The 21,192-nt window shown below is 48.6% G+C and overlaps 1 protein-coding gene across 11 annotated transcripts in view; it reads right to left on the bottom strand.

The window, feature by feature from the left end:
- MSI2 (musashi RNA binding protein 2) overlaps positions 1 to 21,192 on the bottom strand; it is a 200,658-nt gene that overhangs the window by 120,094 nt on the left and 59,372 nt on the right. For all 11 annotated transcript variants that reach the window (XR_011682424.1, XR_011682425.1, XM_071448042.1 and 8 more), the window contains one exon: positions 8,689 to 8,781. Coding sequence is in view for 9 of the 11 variants with exons in the window: in XM_071448042.1 (XP_071304143.1) it covers positions 8,689 to 8,781 (93 nt within the window). In the remaining 2 variants the exon portion in view is untranslated. The remainder of the gene's footprint in view (positions 1 to 8,688; positions 8,782 to 21,192) is intronic.

Raw genomic sequence — 21,192 nt, 5'->3', positions numbered from 1 at the left:
TGGCTGTCATCACAGAGCCCTGCCAAGGTCACCAGAATATCCAGAATATTCCTGGCCCCTCACGCCTTGCAGAACCAGGGAGTGCATTGCAGTTATTAGAGAGAACAGACAGAGCCAGCGCCAAGTAATCCCAGAAAATGTAGTGTTAAATAGAGGGTTCAAACCACAAAGCTGTTGATGGGGAATGTTAAAAACGTCAGCGTGGCTGAAAGACATTTGCCAGCGGTGGGAGTCAAGTAGCGAGCTACTGTTCAGCAGATGCAATAAAAATCTGAGGGTACTCGGGTAATGGGACCAACAGTACAGTTGTTGATACAAATTATATCCAGAAAGCAGAGAAATAAATGGCTAAATAAATAAATAATGCAAAAATGGAACAAGTTCAAACTTCTTTTATAGTAATAGTCTCCAGTTGAGCATAATCACCAAAGCTATAGTGATAAGATTGCCAAAACTAGACAAACATCTGTGAGATGAATTCATCTCAGAGGGGAAGCCAACAGCTTGTTATCATTAAAGAGGCAATGCTCTCTCTGCGTTTGAACTGCAGGCGCCTTGTTACTGCGTTTGCCGAGGCAATTGCACCAGATGTTGGCAGCTTTCTTCAGATGGATGACAAGCACCTGCTGCTGGGGAAATTAAATGCTCGTCGGCCTCCTCTCCTCCAGGGGAGGGTGGGCCGGCAGGGGAAGGGGGAGTGGTGCCGGCTGACCCTCTGAAATAAACCTATTTATGCAAAGTGACAGTAAGTGCTGGTTTGCCAAGCGGTGAAACAGAGTGGAAATTCATTGGATCCCTTCCATTGCCCCCGGTGAAATCTGCTCCCACCCTCCCAGTCCTGACAATTAACATGGCACGGATCTGAACTCGCTAAACCACTCAGCAGAGCGAGAGATCCAACACGGGCACCTCCACCTGCAGAGCCACCACGGAGCTCACACTGACTGCCAACAAAGGGGGCACAGCCAGGGGGGCCTGGGCAGCTCCTGTACCCAGCACGGGGCCTGGGCACCCCCTGTACCCAGCACGGGGCCTGGGCACCCCCAGAACGGGGCCTGGGCACCCCCAGCACAGGGCCTGGGCACCCCCTGTACCTAACATGGGGTCTGGGCACCCCCAGCACGGGGCCTGGGCACCCCCTGTACCCAGCACGGGGCCTGGGCACCCCCTGGTCCCCACAAACACCCAGCAGGAGCTGCCAGCCCCCCCATTTCAGGTGCACACAGCCACCACACCCTGTCAGGCCAGCAGTAGAATAAACAGGCTAAATGGTAAATAAAATGGTTTTTCAAGTGTTTTTTAGAAAGAAAACACAGAGCAGCTTCTTCCCTGACATAGTTCTGAGCGCTTTCCTCTTTCTGGGAAAGAAAAACTACAAGATGTTAACTCCCCTTATACCTGCCATCATCTCTTTATGCCATATCCAATGCTCTCCAGACTGCCACGGAGGTGACACCACAGCCAGAGGCTCATTCTGTGCCACCCAGAACCATCCCAACACCACTGTCCCCTGGCAGGGGGGTGAGCACTCCCTGCTCGTTCCTGCTCACCCCAAACCCCTGGTGCACGTCCCAGACACAGACAACACTTGTTTGATCTCAACTGGCCACATGCATTTTGGGTGCCCTTCAGATTAAGAGGCAGTTAATCCTCATTCTGCTTAGATTATCCTAATTGGCTCTTCATCTGAGCTACTTTGCCCTTGTCCTGGTTTCTGCAGTTATATTTATAAATGCATATACTGTACCACTGTCTCCCTGTCTGGGCTGGCAGGTATCACCAGGGCTGGGAATTATTGATAGGACTTGGCCACCACTCCATTTCTACCCAAACATGTGCAGGCACTTTTTTTTTCCCCTAAGAAAATAATTATAAGGTGTTTCCTAACAGAGAGAGACATGTGTATGATGGACATCAAATGAATTTCATATTCTACATCTGCAGAATTAACTTAATTAAACTGGTTTCACCTCAATATTCCATGTGTGAGCAAAACTCAGGTGTTTCATCTCTAGGACTGATCAATATGGCCATTCATTTCCACGTGGAAAAATACACCTGCTCCCAGTGCTCTTCTCCACGTTTGGAACAGTTTCTGTGAAGTTCCTCCTGGGCACTTGTAAGAGCCCTTTTCTCTGTGGCCCAGACTCAGCTGCATTTGGAACACACTCAGGTGTCCACAATGGGGGATGATGGCACTGACCAAATGCTGACTCCCCAGTCAATTGTGATTTATTTAACCAGCTCACCTGGGCTGTGAGCCTCCCCAAACCAGTGAGCAGGAAGGAGAGTGCAGGTTTCAATTACATTGTGCTAGGTTTAAATAACTGCTGCAGTTTTCTCATCAGAGAACCAGGGCTAAAACAGGGGTTTTGTTTTGCCAAAGCCAAGCTCTGGGCCCCCAGTGCAGCTCCTCAAAGAGCAGCAGTGCCCTGCAGGATGGCAGGAGCAGCACCTGCACCCAGAATAACTCTGGGAGGCTTCCAGACAAGTGCCAAAGTGGAATCTGATGCAATTTCACAGCAGATATGGAAAATGTCCATCAGATATTTCCCTGGTGCCTGTGCTGGGGATTAACACCACCATCTCCTGCCTTCAGCCCAGCTTGCTGGGGCAGAGCTCCAGCCAGGCCCATGGGCCCAAACAGGGCTCAGAGATGCCACCCCAGCAAACCCAAATCATCTCCTACAGGGAACTCCTACATCTGCAGCCCCCCTGACTGGGGCTGAACCCAGGAATGCTCCAGGGATAAAAACCAAATAGGATTAACTCAATTTGGTAGGGATTTTATACAGCCTATGGCATTTGTACGGAATAAAAGCAGGGGTGAAAAACAAAATTGACTTCCTTGGGGTCTCAGAAAGGATATAGATAATTTCCATGGGTTTGGCTCAGTTGTAAAACTGACAAAGACACAGAAAAAAAAAATTCACACAGATGTTGGAGGAGGAAACCTGAGTATTTTCATGTAACTTTTCTCTCCCCAAACACAGCCCCTGAATAATGATTGATTTCACTCATCTCCCACAGGCTGTGGTGCTACAGCACGAAGCCTCCTCAGCACTTCATCAACCAGAGGAGGAAAGGAAATAAAACTGAACTTCAAACTTCTGCTGGGCTCTGATACTGCCCTCGTGCCCATAAATCCTGCCTTAACATTTCCTCTTTTCATAAAACCCAGGTAGAAACCAACATCTAATTTATAACAAAACCACTTCCACAAAGCATGTGGCTTATTCCAGACCACCTCCAAACTGACTTCCTGTGTACAGCTTCTCACTGGCAGGATGGAAACAAAACAGGGGCTGCTTTTTCAGCAACGATCAAGTTTCTCAGTTTGTTTAAAAAAAAAAAAAAAAAAGAAAAGCATGTGTGGGAGGGAGAAGAAATAATAAGAAGTGCTTTAGGCCATGAGGGACCCTTATATCCCAGATCCCTCATCACATGCCAAAGCTAAAATTTAAAGGAACATTCATTATACTGTGGCACATCATGGACACAACATGGAAATAGGGACATGTGGAAGCAGCGGAATTTTAAAGCACAAGCACAGGGCAGAGGTGTGGAGGAGGCAGCAGCTGCTCCTGCCACAGACCAGCCCCCAAAACCTCTGCTTTTCCTTGTCCCAAAGCCATCAGGAGCTGCAAACAATGACGTGTTTGTTTATTGCTGGCTCTGCTTTAAGGAGATGAGGGATCCAAATTGAGCAACTTGTGCCAAGGTGCCTGCAGATAACTTAGGAACAAGAACAGGATGAGCTCTGAGCTGTCCCACAGCAGGCCTAGAGCTGGAGTGACTCTGGAAGGGAACACTGAGGGCAGCCACCACATTCTCTGTTTTACTGCACATTACAAATGTTTAGGGAACTCCAGCTATTACAGACTACAATGTAAATAAGAGTCCAAATTTATCCCTTCATTTCATAAAACATAATCAATTCCCAAGTACTGAACTGGGAAATACAGTGCTGAAAAATGTGAAAGGCTTGCAATCTGTCAAACTGAAAAATGACTTTTCTGCAAAGCAAATGCTTTAAGGACAGCCCATCCATGTCTCCTATTGACCGTTAAATCTACATATCAATGTCCAACTGAGGTGACAATACAATTCCAACTCTCTGCCAAGGCTAAATTAACTAAGCTCTCACTTTCATACCAGCACAATTCCTTGCACCTCCTGACTCTGGCCTTAGCCCCAGCTCCACACAGACTCCCAAATCCCCCCAAAATGAACCCATGGTGAGAAAACCACCTTTTCTCATGCTAACAACTTTATTGTAAAAACATCTTCAGAGGCCGTACTCGAGGTCTCAGGGAAAAGTAAACCACTGGAGTGCTTAATAGCAGGGCAGTGCATTAACTCATTCACACCCAGACAGCCTGGCCAAACAAGGAGGAGTTTCCTCCCCTCTTTTCCTGATTTATATTTTCACAGCTGTCAGGGAGGAGAGCAGAGTGATTTATGTAAACCACGAGATCCTCGGTGTGGATCCCACCTCCTTCCCTCCTGACACACTGGCACTGAAAGCACAGGCACTTCACTACAAAGGTTATTTTCCCAAAGGTTAAACTGGTTGCTGTTTGCACCAGGGTCCACGTTGTAATGCAGGGCACGGTACAACCAAAGGAGGAAATTCTCCTTCTGACATTTTGGTGTTCACAGCCTTAGCTCCTGGTGAGGCAGCACCTGGAGGTGTGCCTGGGGCAGGACAGGTGTGAGGAGCCACCTCCTCTCTCTTGGCTGACACTAGACACTAAGGCAGGCTACAGAGGGAAGAGATGAGAAAACTACACATTTCCAAAAGCTCAACAAAAAAAAAATCTCAGAATTCAGATATTATTATTATTATTCTTCCACTGGTCTGTTCTGTGTCTCACAGGAAATGACAAGTGACTGTACAAAACATTTCAAATCCACAGAGGTAATTCAGAAATCCTGTCTTGTCTCAAAATTTTCAAATCTTAAAAGCCATTCCTGAGGAAACAACATATTCCAAGTGAAGCTGAAACATGGCTACAATAGGTCTGAGGGACCTTGTAGCAAGCCAGGGCAGAAAACAAAATTCATGCATGCTGGTTGGTCCAATTTCATCTGGAAATTTGAAATAAAAAACAGAGCTCCCTTTCCCTGAAAGTCACTTTAGGATTACTGTGAAAGGGAAATTGAAGAGCCAATGCTCTCAGATTGAAAGTAAAACATCTGGGGCCCCACCACCAGCACTGACTGCTCCTCCAGCAGTCTGAAACAGCAATACGGAAAAGTATTGTTTGTCCACAAAACTACTCCACACATCTCCTTCAAACATCACCAATCTGGTTCCAAGAAGGATAAATTTAAATTTGTGCTCTCTCCTACACAAGAAAATGTGATTTTTCTACAAGAACAGTCCAACATGGGCTGATCTAATAGCTGAGCACAACTGGAACATACCTTCAGCAGAACTGTTCCCACCCTGCTGGAAGGACACAGTGGCCTTTTCATTCCCAGCACTGTTCCCACCACCACTCACCACAGTAAGAAGGTTCTCACTGAGAGCTCTGTCCCCATAATTGGGCCTGAACACGTTACCTGGAGCCCATTGCCCATCAATTAATGCCTGCACGCAATCACTGGGATCCCTGAGCCGGGCTCAGCCCCACCAAGGGGCACCAAAGGGTTAAAATCCCATGTCAAACACAAGTCCTGGCTCTGGACCAGAAGGGACATGGGAACCAGGGCAGCTGAGTTATAAAGGCCTTATTGTAGCAGTCCACTGGATTGGAAATGACTTGTAGGCCTAATGAAACAAAACTTTGGCAGTAAAACAGAATGAAAGGAATGAGACAATAAAAGAGAGGAACAAAGGGAGCAGAGTTGTTTCAGCTTAGGAAAATAAGCTCACTTTGTTGTTGGGAAAAGCCAAAGCCGATTAGGATAAACCAATGACTAGGCATAAGTCTTCCAAACTAATTACACAGTTGGCCATGTGAAGTGGAATTGCACAAGCAAGGCTGGGCTGCTCTGCAGGAGCCCTGTGCAGGGAGCAGCACCTGGGCACACCTGAGCCCTGCCTGCCCCGGGCACTGCTGCAGCCCCAGGGCCAGGACCATCACTGTGAGCAATCTTACAAGCCAAGTTTCAGGAATTGTCACTGCCACACGCTTTGGTGCTCTATCATCAGGCACTGTCACTGGTGGGTTTACTAATTAAATATTATATTATTATTGTCACTATTTACAGTGGGTTTACTACAGCTTTTCCTTTTCTTGGAGACAAAGGATCTGGCACTGACTTTTCAAAAAGCTGCAGTTTCAAATTCAACACTCTACCCCTTCCTGCCAACTCCAGTTCCACAAATGAGCCCACCTGGCCCCAGAGCTGGTGGTGGCTGCTGTCCCCACATCCTGTGTGCTGAGAGCCACCTCCAGTCCCCAAACCACCTCCCCAGGCTGCAGAGCTGCTCTGCACAGCGAGTACAGACAGGACTGCAGGAACTGCAATTTCTTCCAGGCTGATAAATAAGCTCAGCATTTCAAAGAGCAAATCATCTGAGATGCTCTTATCAAACACGGGCGGCTCCTCACACTTTAATTGTCTGATGCAATTTGCTTTATTTTAAGGAAGCTCTGAGCAAAGGCAGAGCTGGCCAGTGGATGTGGATCACTGATGGAGAGCCAGGCTGTGTGCTGAGCACAGGTCCTGCCTCACAGGGCTGCAGCACCCCAGCAAGGAAATCCTGGAGGGGCAGGGAAGGGGGAAGCACAAGGACTGACTGGTCCTGCAGCACCAGCCCTGGGTCCTGTGTCCGAACAGAGCACCCCACTGTCCACAGCAGGTCAACAAGTCTTCTAATTCAGCTGAACCAAACTCCCATTTCTAAGGGTCATTGACCACATCCTGACAACCAGAGCCTGAGGAGAATCACCCCAAAACACCCTGAAACCAAACAGTCCCAGCTGACAAGGAGCAGTGCTGTGGGGAGAACCCCACACCTGCAGCAAGGTCAGGTCGTGGTCACACAGCCAAGCAGCCTCTGCTCCAAGCAGCACCAGCTTCACACACTCTGAACAAGCTGGAGCAGGGGACTGTGACCCAGGTCACCTGCAGTGACAGGGCCCAAGCCCTGCCAGCCTGGCTCCTGCAGGAGCTCAGCCTCAGCAGGACAACCCCAGCTGTGCTCACCTGCCAATAGGCTCCTACCTTGACCCAAACTTGGGGGGTAATTTTCACCTCCTTAAATTTTTTTTACCCTGCAAAATTAAGACACTTAAGGAAAAAAACACTTGATTTTTCCAAAGTGCTGCCTCTGGGAAGGCAAACCTCTGCTAAGCTGTCTCAAGAATGGCAGAGCATGAAAGCAGAACCAAAGTGTCCCGAGTCCCCAGTCACAGCCTGGCTGCTGCATTCTCAGGGACTGTAAAACTGCAAGCATGAAACTACCAGATGGTGAAATTAAAAAGACTATATTAAGACAACATCCAGACAATATGCAAAGCACTTATATTGAAACTATTATTAACTTGAAAAATACAGGTTAGTGGAGTTCTGCAATTAGAAGTAACTACAGAAGAAACATCCAAAAGCTCATGTAATCCTTTAATAAAAGGCTCAGCAGGCTGTAAACATCCTGCCGGAATCGAAGATTATTATTGAAAATAAAATGACTGGTTTGCAAAACAACTATCAATCCAGCACAGGAACCATTTATAAACTCGCCTCCTCAGCCCTCAACGAAATCCTGCCTGGCTCAGGCTTTTCAGGGCAGACAAAGGAAACATAAACCAACTGCAAGGAACGGGAGCTGCTTTGCTCTGGGACACCCTGCTGTGTCCTCACGCAATCTTGCATTAAAGCACCAATTGCTGCACTCCAAAGGACAGGAACTGAGCTGGAATCCCTGGAGCTGGAACCCATGGAGCCCCCTGGCAGTGGGGCTGGCAGAGGGTGGTGCCACACACTGCTCTCAGAGCAGGCACTTTGTCACCCATGGCACTCCTGAACCATGGTCCAGAGGCCACGGGGACCCAGGGAGCTCCATGGAAGTCAGTGCCACCAAGCATCAGCCATAGCTTGCACAGTGGGGAGGGAGCTCTTACATCACAGCAAAGACTATTCTGGCAAGGTTCACATCTCCTTCTCTGCATAAACTTGTTTGGTTTGGGGTTTTGGTCAGGGGTTCTTTTGCTGTGGGTTTTTTTTTGGTTGTTTTTTATTTTTCAATGACGCCAGCATTCTACACATACTTGCAGAAGGATTTTCTAGTAAGAAATGAAGTGGATATTCTAGTGACTTCCACATTGCTCTTGCTTTTCACGTGGTTCCTCCAGGCATTTTCACAAATTAATGAGCTCTCCAATACGTCTCTCTGCCCTTTTTGCCACTGGAATCGGGGCTAACAGAACGCTGATTTTATGGAGAAGACAACTGTGTAATCATTCAGCTAAGGGTCAGATTCTTCCTGAACAGGCACAGGTTCACCTCCCAGTGATGCTTTTTTCTTCAGTGGAAGTAAACAGTGTTGGGAATGTTGTACACACACAAGCAACAAACAGAAAAGGAATCCCAGAGGCTTCAAGAAATGACACGCAAAGGCAAAAACTTGGCCCTCCTTTGAGCTCAGTCCTCAATGCACTTTTGTTTTTCAAAACACACTTCAAAAAGAAAGGGAAGAAAGAACAACTATGTAGTGCTCATTTGGGCAGAACTTACCTTGCCAAACTGTTCAAAGTATTGCTTCACGTCTTCCACTACTGTATTAGCCGATAATCCACCTACAAATATTTTCTTTGTTCTTGTGACCATCTGTAAGAAATTACAAGACAAGCATATGGTTTAACCAGATTATTTCAAACAATATGTGGAAAAAAGAAATATTCTTCAGATCCCATCCCTAACCCAGATAATGAGAATACTTCTTTACAAAAGCAATTTCAATTCGATTTGATTAGATACTTCTTTCTCTGTCTTGTTTTGTTTTTATTTGAGAGATGGCTGAGTAAAGGCTCTCAATAACAACTCTAGCCCCCGGATATTTTTTTTTAATAAATGATTTTTATTGTGCTTCTCAATGCAAATAAAAGTGAAAAAGGAGTCCAAGCATTGTATCTTCATAGCCACTGTCTCAAAGCAGAGGTGCCTTTGCCCCTCCTTTTCCTACAGACAGGCTGAATGCTCCTTGGAAGGGAGAGACAATTGCATCAAATCCAAGTGATGTGTTATTAAGTTTCCACGGGTCAGTTTAACAGGAACTTGCACAGTTACTTTTAAAGTAATCAAATGATGAAAGACAGCCAGACTGCCAATGCAGCATCCTCCAGCCACCACAGCCTGTGCCCATGGAATCACCATCCCCAGATCAGTCCCAATCACACCTTACACACAGCCTCACTTTTTCTGTTTGGGTATTTTTTTTTTAAAGTTAGGAAGAAAAAGAGAGGAGGAAAAAAAAAAAAGTGTAAAAATTCAATTATTTTTTTCCTGGCTGCAATCTAGGGCTCCAAAATTGAAGCCCAAGCATATATTTTTCTGTAGAAAATTGTCATTTACAAATAAAGAACTGGCTAAAGCCGACTTGTAACTAAAGGATTTTGCAGGGCTGTCAAGAGCCCTCTGCCTGCCAGCATCTGATTTAAGATCAGGCCAAGCTTCTGTTGTCATACAAAAGAGGGAGGAAAGCAATTATTCTAAAGCAGTATTTGAAATTATCATCATTTTTATATTTGACCAAGAAAGAAAGAAAAAGAGAGCTACTGCTTTTCGAAGATTGAAGGTTATAGGGAAAAAAAAAACGACCACTTTGTTTCAATAGCTTCAGTCAAAGAAAATATTGGTAATGACAAGCAAATTCACAACATTTTAATGCCTAGAGATGCGTTGCGAGCTGGGAAATGGTTTCAGAAATCAGCTCTTTGGTACCAAAGCGAAGCACAAAATTAAGTCTGCTTTTACAATCCACATTTCCCTGAAGAGACTCTTCAATTGCTTTGCTCCCACCTTCCCCCCAGCACCAGAACAGAAAATGCACACCCTGATGTGCCTCTACAGCAGGGTCTGCTGCCTCCCTCCCACCTGTGGCAGAGGCAGCACGGCCTCACCTGGCCCAGGTAAGGAGCCCAGGCAGGGCGGAGGTGGGACATGGACAGGTGGGACAGGGGCAGGTGGGACATGGACAGGTGGGACAGGGGCAGGTGGGACATGGACACAGGGACATGGAGCAGGTGGGACACGGACACAGGGACATGGAGGGACACAGGCAGGTGGGACATGGACACAGGGACATGGACACAGGGACACAGGCAGGTGGAACACGGACAGGTGGGGAGGTGGGACATAGGACACGGGCAGGTGGGACCATGGGCAGCAGGTACCAGGACAGCAGGGACATGGGCAGGTGGGACCAGGAGCAGCAGGAGCAGCAAGGACCAGGAGCAGCAGGTGGGAGCAGGAGCAGCAGGTGGGAGCAGGAGCAGGAGCAGGCTGCTCCCCCTGAGCTGAAGGGACAGCCCTCAGCACAGAGCCACGCTGGCCAGCCAGGCTCATTTCTAGTGTTATCATTATCTCTGGGGCTCACAGCCCCTGCACAGGAGCTGCTCTGGCCCTTCCCCTCCCTGCCCCTCGGCCAGGTGAGCTGCTCCCCACACCTGGCAGCCACCACTGTGCAGCATCAGGAGCTGTGTGGCACTGGGAGCAGCTGGAAACAGCCCCTGAGCCCTGCTCCAACCACACATCCTCGCTCAGCAGCCACACAGATGGGACAGGGCCAGGCTTCCCCAGGGAAAATGCAGAGCAGGTGGCTCCAGGAGCAGAGCAGGGCACTGGACACACGGCCTGCACACCTGGGCACACCCTGCCACTCTGAATTCCTCCAGTCAAAGTCACTGAGGATCTCTGCCTTCTCCTGTGGGTAAATTCACAATCTGCTTTCTGGGGGTTGCTCAGAACAGGGACACCCCAAAGCAATGGTGTCACGGGAGCCCTGGTGGGTTTGGACCCTGTGCCAGCAGCCCCACCTGCCCTCTCCTGGCTGCAACAGTGGGCTTTGGCCAATAGGAAGCAATTTGTGTGAATCAATCACAAGCCCATGTTTTATTAACAACCCCAAGAGGTCTGGGTCACTCTGAAACCACAATACTTGCAGCTCCATGTCTTTGGATTTCATGTGCAGGGTAATATATCCACCCTGGCTGCTGCAGGCTCTGCACACCGTGGCTCCCAGAGGGTTTGCAGGGTCTGTGTACTGAAGGTGTCTCTCTCTCGCTGCAGAAGGACTCGAGGAGAGGCAGAGCTGAGCTGTGAGCCCCTTTAATTGTGAGCATCACAGAACTGCTCTGTTTGTGTACGGTGCTGGTGCTGAGTTAATCAAAACACATGTGACTCCTCCTGCCAGGAGGCATTCAAGGTTAAATTCTCTTTACTGGCTTGGCTTTTGAAAAATATAATCGCCTTTGTGCTCTGAAACTGAGCAAACAACTTCAGGAGGTGCAGGAGCAGGAAGGAAACCTTCCCTGCTTTAGCCAGGCGAGTCTGCTCAGTTTATGCCTTTTGGTGCAAGGTTGTGGCTGTAATTAGATCAGTTTGGGCCGTATCAGGTAAATCTCCTCCAAACAACAGGCTGAAGATGCAGCCTCTGGGAACAAAAGTCTGGTCCCACTCAAACGTGTCAATACAAACGTGAGCTAAACCCAGCCTGGCCAATGAAATGAAGAAATGAGGTTTTACAGAGCTGGGGGCTCCAGCTCCAAACCCCTGAACGTCCCTCACACTCACACAGTGACACTGCTCATCACCTTCTGTGGTTCTTCCTTCCCCACCAAAACTCTCTTATTATCCTGACTAGTAAAAATGAAAGAAGAGGATTTTAAGCTCATGAAATATTTTGCAGGATTCCCAGAATTTCAAAATCTCAAGCAATAAGTATCCACCATTCCTTCTAGATGAGTCAAGGCCCTGTCTACATCCAACAAAGAAGAAGTTACATATTTAACTTCAGGGCAATGGCTTTCAGTACCATTTCCCAACCACTCTTTACACAGCCTTTCAGCTGTCCCCTGCCTCCAGTTCTAGTGCAGAGCTCCTGGCTCAGGATGCTGAGGGTGGAAAGGATGAGTGCTGACACCCAGCTGGCACGGACAGGAGCCCCAGTGTGCCACTGGCAGGCCATGCTGGGAAGTAAAATCCATGTAAAATCCCAAAGCAGGACACAGAGACGCACACCCAGCACATGGGGCTTGAGGAACACCCTGGGAACCTGCGCTGAACCCAGTTCTGGCCCACTCCAGTGTGGAATTCACCACTTTGAGGCTTTGCATCCTCAACTTCTCAGTGTAGTGGAAGTGGACTAGAGTACTAATAGTGAACCTGCATCACAAATTGCTGAAATTAGCATTAATTTCAGATTAAGCTAATTATGCATATGTAACTGTTTTCCAGTGCACTCTCCTCTCTCTCCTACAACAGCCTGGGCAGGGGTGCACGTGTGTCCCAGCCTGTTCACCTCATCTGCAGTTTGGCATTCCATCATTTCTAGCGGATCCACCTTCTAAATAGGTTTCTAATTGGAAAAACCAGCTTTGGTATCTGTGCTGAACTGCATTTCATACCCCATTGTGCTGTACATTCAAACTACAGCATTACTTCTAATTAAAAACAACAATAATTCATGTAACAGGGGAAGTGATCTTGTTAACAGAACTGCCAGGCTTCTTTGGCAGCGCACACACCATAAGAATACTCCAGGTTTTTTTTTTTAGTTTTTTGCCTCTGGGATCCCCCTAGGAAGTTCCAAAAAGCTATTAAAAACTCAACTGAAATGTGATGCAAAGACAGGAGGAGAAAGGCAGCGTTTAGCGAAAGCTGCCAAGCTGTGTGTGCTCACAGGGAACAGCCAGAACCATCCTGCTCCAGGTGCTGCTGCACAGAGATGGAGGAGCTGAGCTGGGCTCTGTGCTGCACTGGAGCAGGGAGAGCAATCCCTCAGAGCAGCTGGCTTTAGGTGCCACATCCAGCATGCTCCAGGATTCAAAATAGGATTTCAGCAAGACTTAAACAGAGCAAATACCTTGTGCCTGACCCCGTGTAAGCTCCTGTCATCCTGTGAGAACTGCTCAGGCTACGGAAGGGACGAGGGAATGAAAGAGCCCTTTAATCCAAACACAGTCCCAGGGGGTAAATCAGCTCCTCTCATTTCTGGGAAAGCACACATGGGTTGTGTTCTCCCAACTCGTTCACAGCCCAAACCTGGTCCCTGCCGTATTCCTGGAGTTTGGCTGCCTTGGGCTCTGCTGTTCCTGCTGGGAGGGTTTTGGTGCATTTCCCTCCCTGGTGGCTGTGGTATCAGCAGGAGGCAGAACACACAAACTGATTTTTCCGAGACAGATTGAACTGGCAGCAATTGCCAAAACCATCCTTGGAGTTTCACGAGCGAACCTGGCCAGGGGCCAAGCAAAGCCCTTCCTGGTCCATCTTCCCAGCTGCTGCTGGGCTGAGCTCCCAGGGTGAAGTCCCAGCCCCTCACTCACCTCCTGCAGGTACAGTCAGGTGATGGCAGCCTGCCATGGGCACAGCAGCCCCAGGAAGGGGCTGTTCCCACAGGAAGGGTTTGCTGTCCAGCCTTGGTGTCCCATACACCCCCAGGCACAGCACACCTTCACCTGCACCACCACCACCACACAGAGCTCCCTGCATGGGAGAGCCAAGCCTGAAATCAGCCCCAGCTGGGAGAGCTCAGCAGGTCTTCTGAGCAAAATCTGCCTGCAAGCTTCCTATCAAAAGATACAGTAAAATTCACCAGAGCCAGGGCTCCCCCCTCCAGAGCCCAGGAATAGCTCCTGGCCCCACAGCCTTGCTATAACCAGTTATATCACATCCCTGAGGGCTGCTCCCACCTCCTGTGCTCCAGTTAACTCTTTTACAGGTTACAGAAGCACAGGCAAGAGCAGGGAGCAAAGCAAACCTATTTAAATCCCCCTGGTTGCTTCAGCTCCTCCTGCATGGCATGGTAGGAAGGTAACTCTAAATATTCACTGAGTGCAGACAACTCATCCAACCTGCCTGCCTGATTACTGTTCAGCAGTGCTTAAAAACTGCATTAATAACTTTAAATGAAGATAATTATTTTTAAATTAATACATCTCGGGGCCACAAATGGAGAGCACTGCCCAACGTGACTGGGAGGGGGATTTGTGCAATGCCCAAGTAATGAGGGACAAAGGCCCCAGTGGGAAGCAATTAAGCCTCTGGTCCTCAATCTACAGGCTACTGGCAAAACTTCACCTTGTGCAGGCAGAGAGGGAGGGAGGGGAAGGAAGGGGAGATGCATTCTGCCCAGGGACCTCCTCTGGAAGCCCTGCCAGCAGCACTCAGTGGGAGCACAGATTAACTGACCATTCCCACTGCACCAGTTCCTCACCTGTTACAGCACCTTCCTAAAGAAATGTCCTGTGCCAAAATACACCCAGAACACCTTTGGCTGCCACAGTTCAATGTCCTGCTGGAGGACAATGCCCCCAAGGGCACGTTCAAGGTCGATCTGCAGCACAGCTCTAAGGGGAAGCAGGAGGGACTGAAGTGGGGAACCAACTCCTCACCTTCCCAAAGCACAGCCCAAGCCCTGATTTTTCCTCCTGGATCAATGGAAGGAGGAGGCCCCAGGCTGTCCCAGCTCTCCCAGCCCAGGAGGGTGTGCAGGACAGCAGTGAGAGGCACTCTGCTGTGCAGAGGAGCAGGAAGCTGGGCCAGGACAGACAGGCTGACAGCCCCAGCCTGCCCCAGGGTCAGGGACAAAGGCTCCTGGGAGGCTCAGGCCAAGCCCTGTAACCCAGTGCTCAACAAAACCCAACTAGAACCCAGCCTCAACTGGAGAGGAAAAGGATTCTGCCAGAGTTTGTAAATTCTTCCAGCTCCAAACACTGAGGCCAGTCCAAAGAAATTTATTGCCTCTACAGTGCAGAGAGCATGACATAATTTAAATGCTTCTAAGTTAGTATCAACTAATTTTTCATGATAACCCTCTAAAATCAGTGATGGGAACTCTCTGTTAAGATTCTAGATAATCTGCTAAAACAAGAAAAATTCACAGGAAGGAATAAGAAATGTGTGAAGCAATTTACCTCCTTCCCAACACACTCCAGATGATTTCTCTGAAAAGAACAAATGGAAACTTTAACCCTTAGCCTTGATTAATTTCATCTACATACTCTAGCTGCACATGGCAATCAGTTACTGATGAGCAGGTTTGAGTTCAGCTGCTGAGCCAAGCCCAAGGAGCTGCAAGGCTCTGCACAAGGCTGAGCTTTCCCTCTGAGGCGAGACCACTGAAATCTTGCAAAATGCCCAGATTCGCCTATTACTGCTGCTGAAATACTTGCACAGCTTTATGAAATGCTGTGTTAGCTTTTATCCTTCCCCCCTCACACACAAATGGGCTGGTGAATTACAGGAATTGCAGCACTCCCACCTCCAGCTCGCCAAGGGGAGATGCTCCCCTCGCCAGGGAGGGAGCCCACCAGCCTTTATGAAACCAACATCCTTGTCACTCCAAAGCAGATCAAATAACCCTTGGCTGGGAATAAAAGGGCCCTTGAGGAGCTGCACCACAAACCAAGAGGGGAAGCAAGGCAAGAGAAAACATCCATCCTTTTTGCAAAGGAAGGCAGCATCTCACAGCTCCAAGAGCTTGTCTCCCTGTGTGATGTTTACTCACTCAGTGACCACAGGGCAAGCCATTTCAGCCTGCACAGCACTGACTATCAAAGAGTCTTGGGAGAAGCTCAGCTGGAGACTGCAGGGCTCAGCATCTAAGCACACATTTGAACTCACAGCGTTTGGGGAAGCCTCATTAGGTCGAGTGCGTTGCACAATCGAGTGCTATGTGCCTTGATTTCCACAAAAAGAACAGAAATATATCCCCACAGCTCAATGGAGCCTGTGAGGTTTCACTCATTAAATGCCTAACCCGCTGAAAGTCTGATTTGAAGATGCTGGAATAGCACAAGACATTGTTACTGACATTATTGTTATTAAAGAAAGAATAAAAAAATATTGTTCCTAGCTAGGAAGGCCATATCAAACTACCAAGCAAGAGATAAATCAGCCAAGGTCTCCAAAAAAAGACATTATTTCTCCTTTACTCCAACATCTTAATGTGCATGACTTTTTTTGTACTAGAAATATATTTCTATAAATCCTCCTCTACAGAAAGCTTTGCTTTCAGAAGGGGAAAAGTAGCAGATAAAATACTGCCCATCAAAATGAACTCAAGTCTCCAGTAACATAACTAAATGTGTAATGTTACAGATGTTTTATGGCCACAGTGTCGCATCCATTTAGATCATTTTTACAAACCCAGCAAGAAATCTCTCCCCAGCGCTGGAAACCACGCCACAGGTCTGGGAGCAATTGTTTATTCAAACAGAGATGCCACCAGGGAGCAACAGCATCTCCCCACCAGAGCGTGGAGGGCTCATTTCTCAGCCATGTGCCATCAGCACTGAGAGCCAGGCAGGGATGGGAAGAGGAGCTGGTCACCACCACAGGGGCCCTTCTGCTGCTCCCTAAATCCGACACATCCCTGCTTCCTGCCCCTGGATGTCCTGCTGAGAATGAGCAGGGCAGGCACGCTGTGAAACCACCACAAAGGTGCTGCCGCCCAACACCAGCCCACGGTCCCCCTCCAGCACACACCTGGGCACACAAACAGCACCGTTCCTGTGCCATGCCAGTCCCTGCCACCAGCCCATGCTGAAGTCACACTCTGTCTGGAGTTCTGCTCTCCAAGCCCATCACAGCCAGCCATACCCAACATCAAAAGATTTATTACCCACAGTGATAACTGCCCCACGCTGCTTTGTTTGTTAATTGTGACTGGCTCTGCCCTCAGAAGGGTAGGAGCCTAATAAATCAGTTATCTCCAGGAAGAATTTATTTAAGCTGTTAACACTGTAACCCCAAGCACTTGGCAGGAGGTTCAGTGAGGGGGGATGTGGTTGTGCCTGGTGTTTGGGGCAGGACACAGCAGCCAGGGGAAGGGAACCAGCTCTGAGCAGCACCTGGATGGGTTCAGGTTTGCCTGCCCACCTCAGCAGGCACCTCCCGTGCTCCTTCCCCACAGGGAGCTGTGCCAGGACAACCAGCACTGTCACCACAGGCTTGGGCCCCCCACAGCAGCTCAGGGGCTTCCCCAGACAGGAGGGAACTAAGCCCATGGCAGCCTGAGGGACACGATGGGAGCCCAGCCCAGCCCCAGCCGGCACAGCCAAGCTCTGTGCTACCAACCAAGCTGTGAACACCAGCAGCTGCTCCTCAGGATGCCCCACCACAGCTCCCTGTCCAAGGGAGCAGCTCAGAGGTGCCCTGCAGGTGCTGGGCTGGCTCACAGAGCAACTCCAGCTACGAGGGAGAGACTCATTCTTACCTGATCTATAATACCAACAGGTCTCTAATAATAATGATGTTAGTGAGAATAAACACTTGGCTGGATGTTCACTCCTTCCCCATCTTCCCCAGCACAAGAACCCTGCCAGTATCAAAGCCTATCACAGCTCAATACACTCACAGACTTTCAAGTACCTAGATCATTACAACACTGCCAAAAATGTCACATAAAAAGGCCAAGTGACTGAGATGACTGGATTTCCAGGTCTGGCAGGACATGAAAAGCTGGGACAACTTCCCATGAACAGGCACTTGTGCAGTGACTCCAGCCAAGAGAGTGAGCACTGTTAACATCTGCTTGCTGCAGGGCTGAGCTCCTGAGGCTGTGCTGGGAGCAGGGCTGCAGGCAGCCAGAGCCAGGGGAGCTGGGGCAATGCAGAACAAACCCAGCCCAGCCTGACCCTCACTGCACACCACTGCTGCCCATCTGCAGATTTTGTTCCTCCTGGGAGCTGCAGGACCTGGAACTACAGTGGGAATTTTGATTTAAGTGCAGAAGCCCTGTGCCTTGACTTGGACAGACAGACACAGGACTAAAACATTTGTAAGGAGCTGTGCACCATCTCTAAGGCACACACACAGTGCTGTACATCAGAGCAGCTCACAGAGGTTAACAATCAAACCTTTCATCCCACCTCTTCAGCCTCACACCTTCAATGTGATGTACAGCATGTAAGTGAGCTGTGCAGCCTGAATTACACAGAGGAAATGTTTGCCTTTTCCATGGAGACTGACTCACCAAAACAAGGTCTCCACCAGCCGTACCTGCAGCCACACCATGACAGCTGCAAGCCAGGCCCCCGTCCCCAAGAGCTGCAGGGCCACCAGAGACCTTCCCTGGCCCTTCCTGACAGGATGTGCCACCCACCCAGCAGAGCCTGCCTCTCCTGAGCCCCAGAGCTCTGCCCCAAAGCTGCTGCCAGCTCTGGGGAGGCTCTGATGGGTGCTCTGCAGGAGGAAGGGCAGAGGCTGCAGATTGGAAAATGTGAGGTTCTCCACACAGCTGCAGCTCAGCAATCCTTCATCCACTGCTAAATCACAGACCACATGCTGAGAGTTAAAGACTTCTACAGGACTCCAGGGACTAATCGAGGAATGATTTCAGCTTCTAACTGTGCTCTAACCAGGCACTTAGGATGCAGAGCACAAGTTTTGGGTACTATTGTGCACTGCATCAAAATGACTTTTTGATACATTTTTGCAAATAACTAATAAGGAAAAGAGAAAAAAACACATCACCCTGGTATTTAACATAATTCTTCCCCTCTGTCCCCTATCCTTATTTTCACATTCGTGACAAACAGCCTCTATCTTCAATTAGGCCTGTTTTATGCATGCATGAGGCCCCCAAAATATGAAAGAGCTTTTATGCAACACCAGATTATCTAATGTGCACATATTTTGCGAAAGAGCACTTTTTAAATACCTAGTCACAGAGAAGGGGAAAAAAACCCCATTCCATTCAGGAGGAGAGAAAGGGAGAGAAGGGAGAAAAAAACACATAAAGGCTGCAAAAAAAGAAAGTGAATGCATTTGTATATTAAGCAATCAAGTGCTGTCACACACTGAAAACACAAAGCACTGAAGTTTAAGTGGGCACACACCAAGGGCCTTACCATGGGACACACTTTTCAGCAGCACAGAAAGCACTCCCTTATCAACCCAGCACAGTATGAAGCAGGATCTCTGCCTATTAAAAAAAAAAAACCCAGAGAAATAACTTCTCTTGACAGCCTGACAGCTGACATTCTTAACTGAAAAAACCAAGTGCCAAGAATTATCAGGCCTGGCTTTTCTCTCCCTGATAGATGACAGAGCAAAAAACAACAACGGCCACACACATCTCATAAATCACAACTTTTATTGAATGCCTCGCCACATAATAGCAACAGTCAAACTGAATAAAGAGGCTTTTCAGTGCGTGTCTGTAAAATACTGGGGGAGCACCGAGATCACTCCCAGCACCAGGAGCCTCTCCCAGGTCGAGCAGGTATTAATACCAGTGTCACTGTGTTTCTTACAGAGCCACCTGGAGAGTTCAGAGGGATTTTCTCTCTTATTGCTTCCCTAAGAAGCGCAGAAGAACGCAGAGAAGAAAACCAGAAATTCTGTGCAGGGACAGAGGTGGAAGGAAAGGCACACAGGTGGGTCCTGAGCACACAGGTGAGCAGCAGCTCAGGAGAAAGCAAAGGTGGGAGCCCCACCAAGGGAAATTCCTGTGATCTCCCACGACCACAGTGACACCAGCACAGTCTGATCAGTCTGGATATAAAGCACCAATGCTCCTTTGTTCACTTTTCAGCACTCACTGACTGGCTCCATCAAGACACTAACAGTAAAAATAACAGAAATTATAATAATGATATCATCTACTTTTATCTGAAATAGTGAAATATCAATAGTACCTTTCATCTAAATAGTTTGGAGGCACTTCACTTTTTGATTTCAAGACAGTTCTAAAAGTGCATTTAAATCTCCCCTGTTATAGGAAAATTTTTAATACAATCTTTCCAGCACATAAACTAAAGAAAGCAGAGGGGCATTTATATATTAAATCAATTACCAGAACTTCCCTTCTCTTCACCCAAGCTAATTAAAATTTCATGTGCTTCATACCAGTAACTGTGTACAGGATCACAGCTGGTGTTTTCAAAGTCAAATAAAATAAAAATACAAGGGGATCTTGGTCTGCAACCCTACTGCTGCAAGACAAAAATAGATACTCTGCTCTTAGTGAAATCCAAGTCCGTGCAAATTTGATACCTAACTCCTTTGAAACTTTAAACTTGAGCATAATTTCAGAGTGCCTCAGCCCACTAGACCGGAGCCGACGATTTTCAGCAGAATAAGGAGTGTCTGAGGAGACCTGGCCAGGTTTGGGCGAGTCACCTGAGCTCCACGGCTCTCGAGTTTTGTTTCTTTCTCAGATCAGCACCAAAGTGGCTGTAACACACAGGAGTCCAAGGAGTTTGCTCAGTAGAGCCTGGCAGGGCTCTGCTCAGGGCTTTGCAGGGAGCACAGGAGTCAGCTCAGGGCACAGCTTCAGCTGGCCCTGGGTACACCCAGGGCACCCCTGGCACCTGCAGGGCTCTGGCACCTGGGCACAACCCCCCCAGGCACCTCAACTGCAGAACCAGGACAGCAACCAGGCTCACAGAGCGGGGACAGGGCTACTGTGACACGGGGCCGGTGATTCTGGGGTTCTCCTGCACCCCCTGTGCCTGGTGTGTGACTCTGCAGCCTCCCCCGAGAGCCCTCGGCTGGGATGCTCAACAAGATCCTGGGCTTCAAACCAGAGCCCCTGACCTCACATTTTACTGAGTGCAACCCCCCTTCCTGCATCTGTTTCCAATATTGTCTTTTTTGGGAAAACAGACTGAGCATATGTTCCTGAGGCTGCTGCCCACACGGTGGGTGGGTGTTACAATCAACTTCTGTGCACCAGGCTCCCAACGTGTCTGACTACCACAGCAAGGCTGGGCCTGCTCCTCCTGCTGGGCTCAGCATCAAGAGAACGAAGCCACTACCAAAGTTAATGAAACAACACCCAAGCTAAGGCTGAGCCCAAGTTTTGAGCGAGCTCATTCTCCCTCCATGAGTCCCAAAGTCATGAAGGGGCACAGTGACACTGCCTGCAAAGTTAATGAAACAACACCCAAGCTAGGGCTGAGCCCAAGCTCCTGAGTGAGCTTTTTCTCTCTCCCTGAGTCCCAAAGTCAGAAGGGGCACAGTGACACTGCCAGGGCAGTGCTGCCACCAGCACTCCCTGCTCCACTGAAGCCA

This window comes from Agelaius tricolor, unplaced genomic scaffold (genome assembly GCF_023055355.1).
Source record: "Agelaius tricolor isolate 1412-34295 unplaced genomic scaffold, bAgeTri1.0.p SCAF_25, whole genome shotgun sequence".
NCBI lineage: Eukaryota > Metazoa > Chordata > Aves > Passeriformes > Icteridae > Agelaius > Agelaius tricolor.
This window is presented reverse-complemented; position numbering and strand designations above follow the sequence as displayed.